This window comes from Canis lupus, chromosome 5 (genome assembly GCF_011100685.1).
Source record: "Canis lupus familiaris isolate Mischka breed German Shepherd chromosome 5, alternate assembly UU_Cfam_GSD_1.0, whole genome shotgun sequence".
Classification (NCBI taxonomy): domain Eukaryota; kingdom Metazoa; phylum Chordata; class Mammalia; order Carnivora; family Canidae; genus Canis; species Canis lupus.
This window is the reverse complement of record NC_049226.1, coordinates 15,353,619-15,367,407: the sequence shown is the minus strand read 5'-3', so window position 1 is coordinate 15,367,407 and position 13,789 is coordinate 15,353,619. Positions and strand designations below refer to the sequence as shown.

At 41.4% G+C, this 13,789-nt stretch overlaps 2 protein-coding genes across 2 annotated transcripts in view; both read left to right on the top strand.

The window, feature by feature from the left end:
• UBE4A (ubiquitination factor E4A) overlaps window positions 1–4,181 on the top strand; it is a 37,693-nt gene extending 33,512 nt beyond the window's left edge. Inside the window, exon 20 of the mRNA XM_038535996.1 lies at window positions 1,154–4,181. Within this exon, the coding sequence (XP_038391924.1) occupies window positions 1,154–1,280 (127 nt within the window). The 3' untranslated portion in view covers window positions 1,281–4,181. The remainder of the gene's footprint in view (window positions 1–1,153) is intronic.
• Window positions 4,182–6,115: 1,934 nt separating this feature from the next.
• On the top strand, window positions 6,116–13,402 carry ATP5MG (ATP synthase membrane subunit g). Its single transcript, XM_038535997.1, has 3 exons — window positions 6,116–6,371; window positions 11,082–11,242; window positions 12,549–13,402. Exons 1-3 carry the CDS (start codon window positions 6,320–6,322, stop codon window positions 12,645–12,647), a joined length of 312 nt encoding a protein of 103 aa, XP_038391925.1. The 5' UTR covers window positions 6,116–6,319; the 3' UTR covers window positions 12,648–13,402.
• The last annotated feature ends 387 nt before the right edge of the window (window positions 13,403–13,789 follow it).

The following is a 13,789-nucleotide window of genomic DNA, read 5'->3' as shown; positions in this document are numbered from 1 at the left end:
AACAGATACACATCTGTTTGTTGTCCTTTTTTCCCAGTTTCCCAATACAGTACTGTGTACCCAGTAGGTGCTCCGTATTGCTGATTTGTTAATGAGTTGGGGAGGCATTTCAGCAGAGGTGTATCACTTGATTGTTAACGATTTAAACATCCAAAACAGGACAGTCTTGAGAAATGCTGGCTCCAGCCTTATCTCTTCCTTGAGGAAATAATTTCTATCAGCATATGTCATAAATTATGTCAACCTGAAGTAAAAGTTGACTTGAACTCGCTTTAATTGTATTTAAGTTGTAAAAATATAAATGACAAGTTTGTTTTGTTTGGTGTAAGTCAAGATTTATGCTATAGCCATCATATTATAGGTTAACCCAGCTTCTGCTGCTGCTGTTGTACTCAGCCATGGTGGCCATAAGTTTCACCCAACCTGCAAGAGGGACCTGCTGCATTAGATAGAAGTCGGTACTGAGAAACTTTTTCCATTTAAAATTAAATTATATAAGTTGACCCAAATTTAAGGAAATACTGTTTTTTAAACATTGCAAAAGAGGATTTTTGACTTTGTGGTGTTTGATATTTAAGCATTCACTATATGCATAAATACTATAGTAGGTGGATGTCTTTTCCAAAGTGTCAGTGAAAATATCTATTTTATTGTGGCCTCAGGATATAGACAGAAAAGATATATAACCCCTTAAAGTATATTGTAAACCTTCAGAGAACCGTAATCTGCATTTACGTGTGTTGTGATTAGCTAACAAAATCAGGTGTCAATCTACAAGGTTTTATGCCCTAACACCTTCGACTATCTTGAGAGCCTGTCACTGGAACCACAAGTGGCTCTGTGTGCTGACATGAGTGTCCAGACTCTCTACCTGAGGAAAATCAAATCAAGTATGATCTGAACAGCAGTGTTGAAATAAAGGTTGTTAAGAAGCAGAGAGACCGAGTAGCTAAGTCATCTGCAGAAATCCCAGAAACCCCATGAATCACTCTTTTCTTGTCTCCTTCTCTCTAACCTCAGGTCAGCGCCTGACACAGATGTACAGGGCATCTGGCTTCCATCTTAGAGGGAGACACGCCTGCACTTCTAGCTTGGGCTTCGGGTGTTAGAACTTACAAAAATAACCCCTTTCCCTTTTCTCTCTTTGTCCCAGTGACCAAACCGACCCCTTTAACCGTAGTCCCCTCACCATGGACCAGATCCGGCCAAACACAGAACTAAAAGAAAAAATCCAACGATGGCTTGCAGAGAGGAAACAACAAAAGGAGCAACTTGAATAAATACTGTGAACCAAACAAACCAAAAACAACCAACCCCAGAGTGTAGATAAACAATTGTTTGTGGTTTCTCTCTCCTTGGTTTTATTCCTTTTCCTTTCTTTCTTTTCTTTTCTTTTCTTTTTTTTTTAACTAAATTAGAGAACTGCTCTTGCTGAAATTATGACAATTTAGATTTATTCCTAAGAATTTTACAGTGTTCCTGGCTTGCAGGAAATTACACTGATTATAGCAGCACCAAGTTTAGAAATGATCATTCATTTGTACCCTTCATTCTCTCTTCTACTTTGCTTCCTTTTCCTGCCTTAAGTTATATTAACTGCAACTACTAAAACCTCCTGCCACCCTACTGTTGCTCTGCCAAGAACTGCTCAGAGACCTTTGGTGAGCCTGGCTTTTAAGTATATGACGTCACATATTCTGGCGACCACTTACACCATCAGAAGGTCCTGTATCATTGAGGTATTTACTGGTCTTCATGACCCAGATGTCAGCCCTTTTCTTGTTACAGTTCTGCTGTTAACAGAATAACCTTTCACACAAAAGGAGATACCTTGATGTTTGAGTTGACTTTTGAATAGATGAGATTTTTAAAAAGGAATCTTAGGCAGTTTCTGTTGGTAGTTCTTAATTTTGTGTTACCTCGTAACTCAGAGATCCGATGGAAGATGAACACTCTCCCCTGGGGCTGTCATCACCACAAATAAGTTAGCCCCATAATATTTTTTGCAGGATTGGTAGAACAAATGTGAATTTTTGACACTTTATTTAGAAAATTCTGAGGTGAAAGAAAAAAGGAGGCTGTTAGACCCTCTTTATCTTATGGAAATCTGTTGCTACAAGGACAAGGTTGAGTGGAAAAGTTAGGGAACAAATATTGTAACCATGAAAGATGTCATTTTAAGACACTTAGCAACAGTATACTTCAGTATATATATACACACCACATGCATTTTTATATTGGTCTAGTGTCAACTGAGTACCACTTTATATTGTCTCTTCCGTGGTAAGATGTATGCAGTGTGTGGCCATGTTTATGGACACACTTAATCTAGAGAAAATTCTGAGACCATAATATGTATATAGTTAATGTTTGTTTGGGCTTGTGACCTAACTTCCAAGAGCTGCTTCTAACTCAGCCTTAGGTCATCAATTAACAAAGTAGGAATTTGAGCACAACCTTGTCTACAGCCGTTTTAAATATCCACACAGCTCCGTGTAGTTAGTAGGTGGATGGGCCCCACTTTTGCAAATTGAGCTTGTGCTCCCTGATACTCCGTTGCGGAGGGTAACATGCCAAGTGAGGCACATTCTCCTCTGGACCATGTCACTGTCCCTGTAAGCCTGAAGATACCATAAGTGACAAGAAAAGTGATAGCCAGAAACAGGGGTCACTTTCCTTTTTAACCATGGACTCTTCAAATCAGATGGTAGTTTTATGATATTCCAACACGATTTGCTTTACACAGTCCTTAATGTGCTTTCAGTGTCATTACTTGGGAAAACCTCACGTCGGAGGGCATCCCTCATGAGGTGTAAAGTAGATGTTGCCTATTGCTGTGCTTAGAAATAAAAAAAGGAGTCCAGGACTCTTGGAAAAGCTAGAATGTAAGATATTAATTCAGTGTGCAAGTTGGGCCTTTAAGGCTTGGGTTAACAGGATTTGTTCCTTTTCTTCAAATGAGCTTCATTTCCTATTTATTATCCTCCTTTACTTCTCTGCAAATGAACTGTGTATAAAATAAGCTTCTGTCTACTTGCAGTTATCTTCCAAACCCAATGTAATAGGATGTTTTCGTTTTTTTTTTTTTTGTTTTTTTTTTTTAAGTGGGGGAAAGACCAGAGTTTTATAGGAGAAAATTGGAGGGAAAATGGGCACAAAACCTCAGAAGGCAGCTGTTTCCAGCAGCTTTCTAGTTAACAACCTCTATGCTGCCTCTTGTATCTGTGTCTGTATTCTACTTCTGTGGTCTTCAGATTGTAAGCTTTTTCTAGCAAGCTTTTATTTCTTTTTCTTGAAGTCTCTTTTCCTGAAACTTTTTATGAATGGCTACGGCACCATTAATGCTGCTGAGTATCTTTAAACTCATCAGAAAGGCAAGTGTATAGCTTAAGGTCACTGTTGGTAAGGAAACCAAGTGTCCTCTGTGCCTTTTTTTCTTTCCTTGAAGTAATTTAAGAACATCCCAAAAATGAGACTAAAAAATTATCATCTTGGTGAACACCATGGTGTGTATATGCGCTTGGAAGCTTAAAGAGATGTTTTGTTGTCTGGAACTCAGAAACAGCTCTAAATCTATTAGAGACTTTCTGATCTACCTAGTTTTATGTGTTGGCTTTACTGGAGTATGATAGGAAAATGAAGACTCTTTATCAGCTCTGGTACTGCTTACCAAGAGGGTAATAACTAAACTTGGAAAATTATTTAAGTAGGCTTTATCAAGCAATCTTGGTTTGTGTTTGTTTTTTTTTAATATAGTTTGTAATGGATATGTAAAAACAAACTTTAAAGGTTTTTTAATGGTGCAGGTGAAAGTGCCGGTTGCTGTTTGGTATCACAGTCTACGAAAGCTTCATTACTTTATTTGATGCTGGTTGCTAAGCAGCCATTGCCCAGAGCATAAGTCTACTGGGTGCCTTTACAAGCCAGAGAGGCTGATGCTGCACTGTTGATGTCATGTGAGGAAATAATGCACATGCTCTAACTGCTACACAGGAAAACCTAGACACAAAAAATAAACAAATAAATAAATAAAAAATAAAACAACGAAAAGGTTGGTTGAAATAAAATTTGATCAACCATAACTGTATTTTGAAACATTCCAGGAAGGTTACTTCTTGTCAAACTTGCCTGGGGGTGTTTGTTCAAAGCTTGTATTTAATAAATGAACACCTGACTTACAACCTTTGTTATCACTTCCTTCATTACAGTATGAAAAGCTAGTGGCAGTTTCAGAAATCCCTCTGAAAATTTAGGGGACTCTGACCTTTACTTCTCTAAGGTGACATCAAACATGGGTCACCCAGCTGAGCTAACCTCCCTTACCAGGCTTCTGGACCCTGGAGTTTCCCAGATGAGTCTTAGGACATGTTTTTTCCTAATCAGTTCACTTCTGGCTTCACTTTTCTTTATCTGGCCTAAACCCCAGGTCTTTCATTTTAATCATTATCGTGTTCCCTGTCTTACCCCTGCGCTGTAAGACCTCAGTCTAGATGGGCCCAGTCACTCCCCTCTATTCCAGTATCCAAGCTACCGACTACTGTTGGGAGAAAAATGACATAATCTTTAGAGTACTATGACCACAAATCCGTGGTTGCTAACAGTGCCCAACAACCCTTCTGTGTCCAGAAATTCAACACCAAACCAAACTTTAACATTTTTCCACCAATCTTTCCGACCCTCCCAGTTTGCGTTCACTGAAGATCTTGACTTCCTCTTAACTGGAAAGATAGAGACCTCAGAATTTTCACTTTCAAACTTCTCTCCCATCATCCCATCCATGGATCAGGCCCCACGGTTCCAAGGCTAATCCCCACCGTTTTCTTTCTTGTCTCTTCAGATAATCTTAGTAATCCCCCTTCTCTATCTTCAGTTTCTACCTTAAGTTCCGCAGCCTTACTTGGTTTTATATGGGGGGAGAGGAAGGACAGAGGGAGAAGGAAAGAATCTTAAGTAGGCTCCACGCCCAGGTGGAGCCCAACTTGGGGCTAGATCTCACACCCTGGTATCATGACCTGAGCAGAAATCAAGAGTCTGAGGCCTAAGGACTGAGCCGCCCAGTGCCCCCCCTTACCTGGTTTTCTGACTCACATTCCTTATAGACCTATGTACTCTGGCTTCTATCGTAATTTTCTGAAAATGCTCTAGCTAATATTTTCCATATTGGTAAATTACCTTTCCCAACCTTAATTTGACTTCTCTGGAATAGTAGGCAGCTGAATCACTCCTTCATTGAAATGATGCTCTTGGCTCCTGGATATCAACCCTAATTTTTCCTTCCACCTGACCATTCCATCAATCAGATCTGCTCATGCTTCTCCAGGATACATTACTTATGTTTCTTGCATCGAATGCCACTTCCTACATAAATCTTTTCTTCCACTCCTATTAAACTATAAAGTTTCGACCCTGTAGTACAGAGCTGTTGTGTTCTACATCACCTTAATCTCTAGCAATCTTCCCAGATCACCACCACCACTCCTCCTCCCATACTAAGGCCGCTTCTCCTGCTTACACTGCAACCTCTTCAGATCCCAACTCTGCCACTCACTAGCTGTGTGGCCGTTTACCAATCCCAGTCTTAAATGGGGGACGCTGCCTGACGCCACTCTACAGGCTTCCTTTAGATTCCAAAATGCCTGGAATACTGGAGACCCTCGGTAAATGTTTCGTTGCTCCCATCTGCATAGTTCCCTGCGACTCACTAGGTAATTAGGGGAACTGAATTCCGATTCAGCCCCGATTCAAGATGCGGGGGGGCGGAGATGGGGATTAGGGAAAATCAGCTAAAGAAAAGCAAAGGACTGGCTCGGATGACAGGTGATGTGGCGCCTGCTCTGGCCATTACTTCCCGCGTTTGGCCGAGGACGCTGTCTGCCGTTATAAGACGACCGTCCTGGCCTAGGGAAGCCCTAGAGACGCCTTCCCCTCCTAACCTCCTCGCCGGCCGCACCTGGGACAAGGGCGCAGGTGGGCGCCACGGCCAGCACGGGAAGCTCACGGCGCATGCGCCCGCCGAAGCCCGCCGGCCTTCCGGGCCTCCGACGGCGGCTGCCCCAAGAAATGCCTGTGTCCCCGCCGAAGCCCGCCGCCCTCCGCGTGCTCCCCGGCCTCGCCTGTTCACACCCGCATTGTCCTCTGCGACGGAAGAAAACGATCGGGCCGGCCAGATTCCGGACAGATCGCAGAACGCCTAAATACCTTGGACCGGCGCGGAGAGAGGGAGCCCGCCCTTGGGAGCGGAACGGGGTCCTGCGGCGGGTCCTTCCGGGCGGTGACATTCAGCGGCCGTGCGGGGCGGCGGGACGTCCCTCTTGGAGCCATGGCCCAGTTCGTCCGTAACCTCGCCGAGAAGGCTCCGGCGCTGCTGAACGGTGAGCACGGCCGCGGCCCGGGGCGGGAGGCCTGAGAAGACGACGCGGGCGGTGGTTCCTCGAGGGCGGCGCGGGAGCCGGGGGGCGGGGGGAGGGGACGGCGGGGGCGGCGGGGGCCGGCCTGCGACTGTCCTCTAGCCTTCCGCCGCCTGTCCCGCAGCTTGGGTCCTCGGTGCGGCCTACGAAGGGAGGAAGGGGCGTGCGGGCAGGCTGGGGTCGCCCTCTCTGCCGCCATTTGCCCCCTTCGGCCTCGGGGGGCGGGGGTCCGGCGGCGGTGCGGCCTGCGGCGGGGCGACGGCAGGAGGGCACAGGCCCGCCGAGCGCCGTGGATCGTCTGCCTCTCAGACCGGCTACCTGGAAGGCTCCGTGACTGTCTGGGGATGGGTGTGCTGCCCTGGAGCGTGGGCTCTGCCCTCGTCCTGGCCGGGTTGTGAAGTTGCTGCTTTAATGGAAATGGTAGGCGGAATCGAGCTTTGTAGACCTGGGGTATCCCTGACTCCAACAGACCTAGGAAGGGAGCGTGTCCACAGCCGTCTTTATTATTCTGGCTTAATATTCATGGGCTTTTTCGTGAACGAAAGCCCAGCTGGCGGACCGCTGTACTTAAGACCAACCCTGAAGAGCCCCAGCCCTGAGTAGCAGCCTCTTCAGTCCAAAGTAGCGCGTTCGTCTGCTGGGTAGCAGGGTGTTCCGTTTTACCCGCAAGGCGAGAAAGTAAAACCGGGGCGCGTTGTATTCTAGGAAGCGGTTGAAGCACAGATCTCTAGCTTTCGCTCACATTCGATCATGAAACGTGAATGGAAACAATTTTCCGAACACCTGTATTTTTTAACCCATTTTACTGTGATTAGTATCTTAATCATCTTTCTTTGCTCCTGTCAGCAGCCAAACAGTGAGTTATTGAAGGCCTGGTAATGCCAAATACAGTAATGCTGGAGTGTCTCCTACACAACTCCACAATCCACTAACTTAACACATTTTCCTGAAGCGCTTAAGTTTGCAGCGTATCACGGTACCTATTGTGATAAAGCTCTATAGTTGTATATAAATAAAAAAGAAGAAATTGTGGGCTTCATCCTTTGGACTTTGTGGATGATTCGAAGGAAAAAAAAAATTGTTTCAGGTGGATCCCCCCTCCCCCAGCATGGTTTTCATATCTTTCAGGTGATGGGTTTGAAACTGATTTTTTTTTTTTTTAAGATTTTATTTATTTATTCATGACAGACATAGAGACCGGGGAGAGGGAGAGGCAGAGACACAGGCAGAGAGAGAAGCAGGCCCCATGCAGGAAGCCCGACGTTGGGACTCCATCCCGGGACCCAAGGATCACACCCTAGGCCAAAGGCAGCAGTGGCCCTGAAACTGATTTTAATAATAAAATTCAAAAAGAAAAATAATACAAAAAAATTTTTATTAAAAAATAAACTCTTGTATCATTGTAATTAAAAGATAACAGTTGTTATTCTTCCAAAAGCACTCAGTTGGGGCCAGACTGTTAAATGCAGAAATGTATTTTGCTTTGTAACATAGTTCAGTATGTTATGTGTACTTCTAGTATCTGATAAAAATTGGGACACCTGGCTAGCTCAGTAAATGGAGCCCGCAACTCTCGATCTTGGGGTTGTGGGTTCAAGCCCCACGTTGGATAGAGATGAGTTAAAAATAAAATCTTTTTTAACAAGACTTTTTTTTTTTTTAAGATTTTATTCATTTATTCATGAGAGACACAGAGAGAGAGGGAAAGACATAAAGGGAGAAGCAGACTCCTCACAGGGAGCCTGATAAGAGACTCGCTGGACCTGGGATCACACCCTGAACCAAAGGCAGCTGTTCAACCACTGAGCCACCCAGGCGTCCCTAAAAAGATTAAAAATAATAATAATAACCATAGAAGCACCTGACTAGCTCAGTCTATAGAACAAGATTCTTGATCTCTAGGTCGTGAGTTTGAGCCCCATGTTTGGCCTAGAGTTCTTTTTGTTTCTTTTTTATATAGAGCTTACTTTTAAAAAATTTCTTAATGTATCTGTTAATTCTCCTGGGAGCACAAGGAAGCTTACAGGAATAAGTAACTTCCCCAGGGAAGTCATGGAGTCCGATTTTTTTTTTTCTTTCCTATTTATTAAACTTGAGACTTTTTTTTTTAAGATGTATTTATTTATTCATGAGAGAGGCAGAGACATAGGCTTAGAGAGAAGCAGGCTTCTTGCAGGGAGCCTGATGTGGGACTTGATCCCCGGACCCAGGATCATGTTCTGAGCCAAAGGCAGACGCTCAACCGCTGAGCCACCCAGGCATCCCCAAACTTGCGGCTTTATTTGGATTTTACCAGCTTTGCATTAATCTCTTTCTGTTCCAGAAGCCCATCCAGGTTCCATGTTGTACTGAGTTTTTAATCTTCATAGTTTCCTGTGAATTGTAACACTTTAATATCAGGGTTTTTTACTTCCCACAATCTTGACAGTTTTTAAGCTATCTATGTAGATACATACCTGTTGAGGTATCCTGTAAAGATGTTCTCCATTCTGTATTTGTCTGGTATTTTTCTCATGAGTAGTTTGGAGCTGTGGGTTTTGAGAAAGAATAACACAAAAGTGAAATGCCATAATCACCTATCAGGGTGTATGTGATACCCATTTAACATCACTGGTGAAATTAGCTTTCATCATTTGGTTATGGTTAATGTTGCTAGGTTTCTTACTGTAAGGTTACTGTTTTTCCTTTCCCATAATCTATTCTTCAGAAGCAAGTAACCAAGTCTAGTTCGTGGTGTGCATTGAGGGGGTAGGGAGCAGCTGCCAACAGCAGGGATTCCATCTCCTGTAGGAAGGAGTATTTACATATAATTAAATGGAATTCTATCAGAAAGATTTGTTCTTCCCAGTTGTTTATTTAGTGGTGTATTGTATGGATTCATGTACATTTGTTTCATACTTCCTACCTCCAGTAGTATGTTTTGTTCAAATTGTTGCAGCCGGGCATCCCTGGGTGGCTCAGCGGTTTAGCGCCTGCCTTTGGCCCAGGGTGTGATCCTGGAGACCCGGGATCGAGTCCCACATCGGGCTCCCTGCATGGAGCCTGCTTCTCCCTCTGCCTGTGTCTCTGCCTTTCTCTCTCTCTGTGTCTCTCATGAATAAATAAATAAAATCTTAAAAAAAAAAAATTGTTGCAGCCTTGGCCATTGAAAACTCTTTCAGGTTGGCATCTCTGTCCTCTTGACCTACCCCCTGTTCTTGTACTACAAAATCCTTCAGACTCAAGTTAAATTTTCCTTGCCCCAGCCTTAGAATCGACCATTTCTCCAAGGAGCCCTAGTTTCTTTTGTTGGACAATGGTATTTTGAAACTAATATCTAGGCACCAAATAAATTTCTTGCTACTAGATTGCTAGAATATCATTGCTTCTATGCCCTCTTTAAGGGTGTGTATGTAGTAACCCATGTGTATACATGCATATATATGGTGGTCTCTGTATCTGTCCATCTGTAAATATATTAAACTACATATGAGTTCATATGAATGTCTCCAACTCTAATCTAGTACAATGGGGTTATTCTTGCTTCTTTTCTTGCCTATTTGTCATTTTCCTCTCCTACAGTGACAAATCTGGCTCCCATCATCCACCATTTATTTACCTATTTTTTTTAAAGGATGAAATATATGTGTTTTGAAGATAATTTTAAAGACAGTTACACAAGACTTTGTACTCTGTGATAGTCCCATTTTACGGGCACTGTCAGCTCTATGTAGAACTGAGAGCCTTGTGTCTGCTCATGGCCCTAAGCACGAAGGGTGTTGCAGATAGTAATTCTCGGTAGTGAAATACCCAAATTCAGGAAGCTAATAATAGGAAAAGTACCAAGAGCCTTGGATAATCCATCTTTGAATAGTAATTTATGGATGTTCATGCAAGTGTGCTGTTTTTATCACGTTTGTCTTGTAACTTTCTTATAAAATGCCTTTTTCTTTCTGAAGTCACTACCATAATCTTACATCTATTCTGGTTATTAAGAATTTTTTGTTCTCTGAAATAGTAACTACCTTGAGGAATTTCAGCATAGTAATAGATTTGAGTTTGGGCTGTTCTGAACAATACATAATACATGTAGGTCTTATTTTTATTATTTGTGTTGTTTTGAAGGAGGAGCAGCTGGGCTTTTGTTAAAGAAAGATTTAATTCACATATTGATGAGGATACCAAAAATGGGCCCTAATTGGTATAATTCCATCTGGATTTGTAGCCAACATTGTGACAAGTTTTATTCTTAAGGATGCGTTGTTCTCTGTAACTCCTTCCCTCCCTTTCTGCACTTCGTCTCTCCCAATTTTCTACTCCTCTACCAAGAAAATGGTTACATTGCTGCTGTTTTCTTGTCTCTGAATCCAGCTTCTAGTGACTTTACAGTTAGCTAGATTTGCCATTCATAAGTAACAGTACTAGCTGGCCTACTAGTGAAGTCCTGGCATAATTGAATGTGCTTATAGCTTCCTGCCTGATTGAACTTCCCTGTGACACAGGTGTTCTGCATCTTTAAAAGCCTCTTGTTACCAGGGAGCAGCTTTGACTTTTCACACCGGGTGCACATTTGGTACAAGCAGTGAATGAATGTGATGCATGAATAAATATTTGTGTCCAACCCACACATCTGCTTCTTTCGGTCTCTAGTGAGTTCATCCTCGTTTTTTTGTTTTGTTTTGTTTTGTTTTCCAGCTGCTGTGACTTACTCGAAGCCTCGATTGGCCACATTTTGGCACTATGCCAGGGTTGAGCTGGTTCCTCCAACCCCTGCTGAGATCCCTACAGCTATTCAGAGCTTGAAAAAAATAGTCAAGAGTGCTCAAACTGGTAGCTTCAAACAGCTCACAGTTAAGGTAACTATGGCTAAATGAAAACGTATGTGCATAACAAAATGTCTTCCCTTGGGAGTTTTCTGATTGTTTTGATTAATATATGTATTTTCCAGTGAGGCTGAAACCTACATTATGAGAGATAATCTCTTTCTTGACTGCTGAGAAAGATATTTACCTTTCTAATTTTGTCATCTGGGTTGAAATAATTCAGCTATTTTATGTCTTCGTTTCCTATTAGTCTTATGACAAAGACACAAGCATTTTTACTGGGCAACTTTTTTTCCCTCTCCTATTTTGGTTAGTATACTAAAATAGGATGGCTTACTTTGCTGATTCTATACTTTTTTTCATCTGTAGGCCTGGAAATATTCCCAGTTTAGCCAAAAGATTTCTTGGACTATCAGGCGGCTAACACTCACATGAAAGATAAAAATATCAAAACCTAGCAAGCATATCATGTAATATGAAGGGCTATTGAATTGCATTAAGATAAAATCTAAAGACTATAAGAATTGGAACTTGGATTTTATGTTTGCTTGCCTGAGCCAAACACAGAATACAAAAAAACCTAAATAACTAAATTATTGCTGACTCTAGAATCTACATCCTAGAAAACAGTTTTTTCAGGAGACCTCTGGTATTTCTGGTCTAGTTTGAAGGGGAAAATTAAAATTCACATCCAGGTGCTAAAAGGAAAAGGCTCAGTGTTGTTGTGGAAAAATAATTTTTTTCAACTAGAGTTTCAAGATCTATAGCTGTGCTTGCATGCTATAACATTGCTTTTTGGAACCAGTCATGTGCTTTTTCTCTCAGGACAATAAAACATTGATCTGTGAAACTGAGTAATTACTGAATACTTAGAAAGAGCTAAACCAAATAATAAATGAATAAAGGAGGAGACAAAGCTCTTCATCTCTCAACAAATTCCCTTTGACCAGACAGAAATGTCTCTTCAGAGACTTACCTTCCTATAGCCATCCTTTCATACGAATGCCCTGTCTAAATGTGTCAGCTCTTTCCAGGATGTGGGTTGTTTTAGGGCTCATAAAGTGTCTCATAAACTAATAATGAAAGGGTTAAGTCAGTTCAGGTCTTTAAAGAATGCTTTGAAAGAATTTATAAGCTCTGGACTACTTACCTTACATAATTGAAAGTTCAAGTGTTCTCAGCAGTTGAACAAAGTTAACATCAGTAAATCTTGACTTTGGCTAAAACTGCTCTCTAAATGAATAGCATCCTTACATTTTCTGTTACTTAATCCTGGAAAAGAATACTTTTAAATATGTAAGGAAGAAATACACATTAAAATTTGTGCTGCTTTTTTCAGGAAGCTCTGCTGAATGGTTTGGTGGCCACCGAGGTGTGGATGTGGTTTTATGTCGGCGAGATCATAGGCAAGCGTGGCATCATTGGCTATAATGTTTGAAGACCAATCTTTAACATCTCTTTCTATGTGGCTTATAATTTGAGTGTTCTTGGACCATATGTGATCAGACTGGTATTTGAATAAAATAAGATAATGTATCAAAATCAGTGTTTTCTCTATCAGATACTACATGGAAGGATCACAGTTTCTCTTAATAATAAGATGGATTGTCTTTTTGCTTTAATACATTAATACAGCTCTCAGGGCATGTCTTTTGCATAGCCTAAAATCAGAAAGGATGAAGGATGTATGTGAATATACCAACCTGGGAAATACATTTATAAGAATAACATTCTAATTTGAAGATTTGAAATACATGATAAATTTATTTTTATTTCCAGAATAGTCAGAGGAAAGGTCTTGGGAGAACTAGGATTTGCTACAGTAGGAAAAATAGCAATACCACGTGCCAAAGTGATATGGTTAAATCATGTCTGTGATATAAAGAATAAAATTTCAGTGGTTTCTTTTTGCTAGAATCAGAGATAACACCTGCATTTATAAATGTTAAAGTACTTGGTGGTATTCTAAGTATGACATCTTTAACACCAGGACAGAGCTACTGAGAGCCACAACCTCCTTTTTAAATCTAATTTTGATGTGTGTTGTATTACTAATCTATTCAGTTTTATGGTTTTTAGAACCCATCTTTACAAAAATAAAATACCCTATGGATATTAAATAGTTATAAATTTAGTATCCTCCATGGTTCTGAAGCATACATTATACTCTGAAATAAATAGAAATGCTTGCTACTGGTCTGTCAAGCTGTTTTATTGAGGATACAGGAGAGACTTAATCATTCATTGGCTTTTGGGGGGTTTCACCATCTTTGAATGGCTTATTGGTATGTTTCTAAATCCATTATAACTCCTGCAGCCATCGTAATACATGCATTACAACCTGATAACCAGAAGCTAACTGCGTATTAGAAAAACATCATGGTTCACAGTACAGTATTAATCCTTTAGTACTATTGAACATTTATCCAGTCTATCTCAAATTTATCCACTGCACTTAGAAAACTAAGCTTTAGCTTAGTCAAGGGTTTTCCTAAGTGATCAGCAGGAAAGTCTCCACAGAGGCTGCTGCTCTTCTGAAATTAAGTAATGCCTAACTTACCACTTCTTCCAGTAATCACA

Coding starts and splice junctions, on each gene's coding strand:
- ATP5MG (XM_038535997.1), top strand. CDS start 6,320: ATGGCCCAGTTCGTCCGTAACCTCGCCGAGAAGGCTCCGGCGCTGCTG. Junction 6,372..11,081: donor GGCTCCGGCGCTGCTGAACG/GTGAGCACGGCC, acceptor TTTGTTTTCCAG/CTGCTGTGACTTACTCGAAG. Junction 11,243..12,548: donor TCAAACAGCTCACAGTTAAG/GTAACTATGGCT, acceptor TGCTTTTTTCAG/GAAGCTCTGCTGAATGGTTT.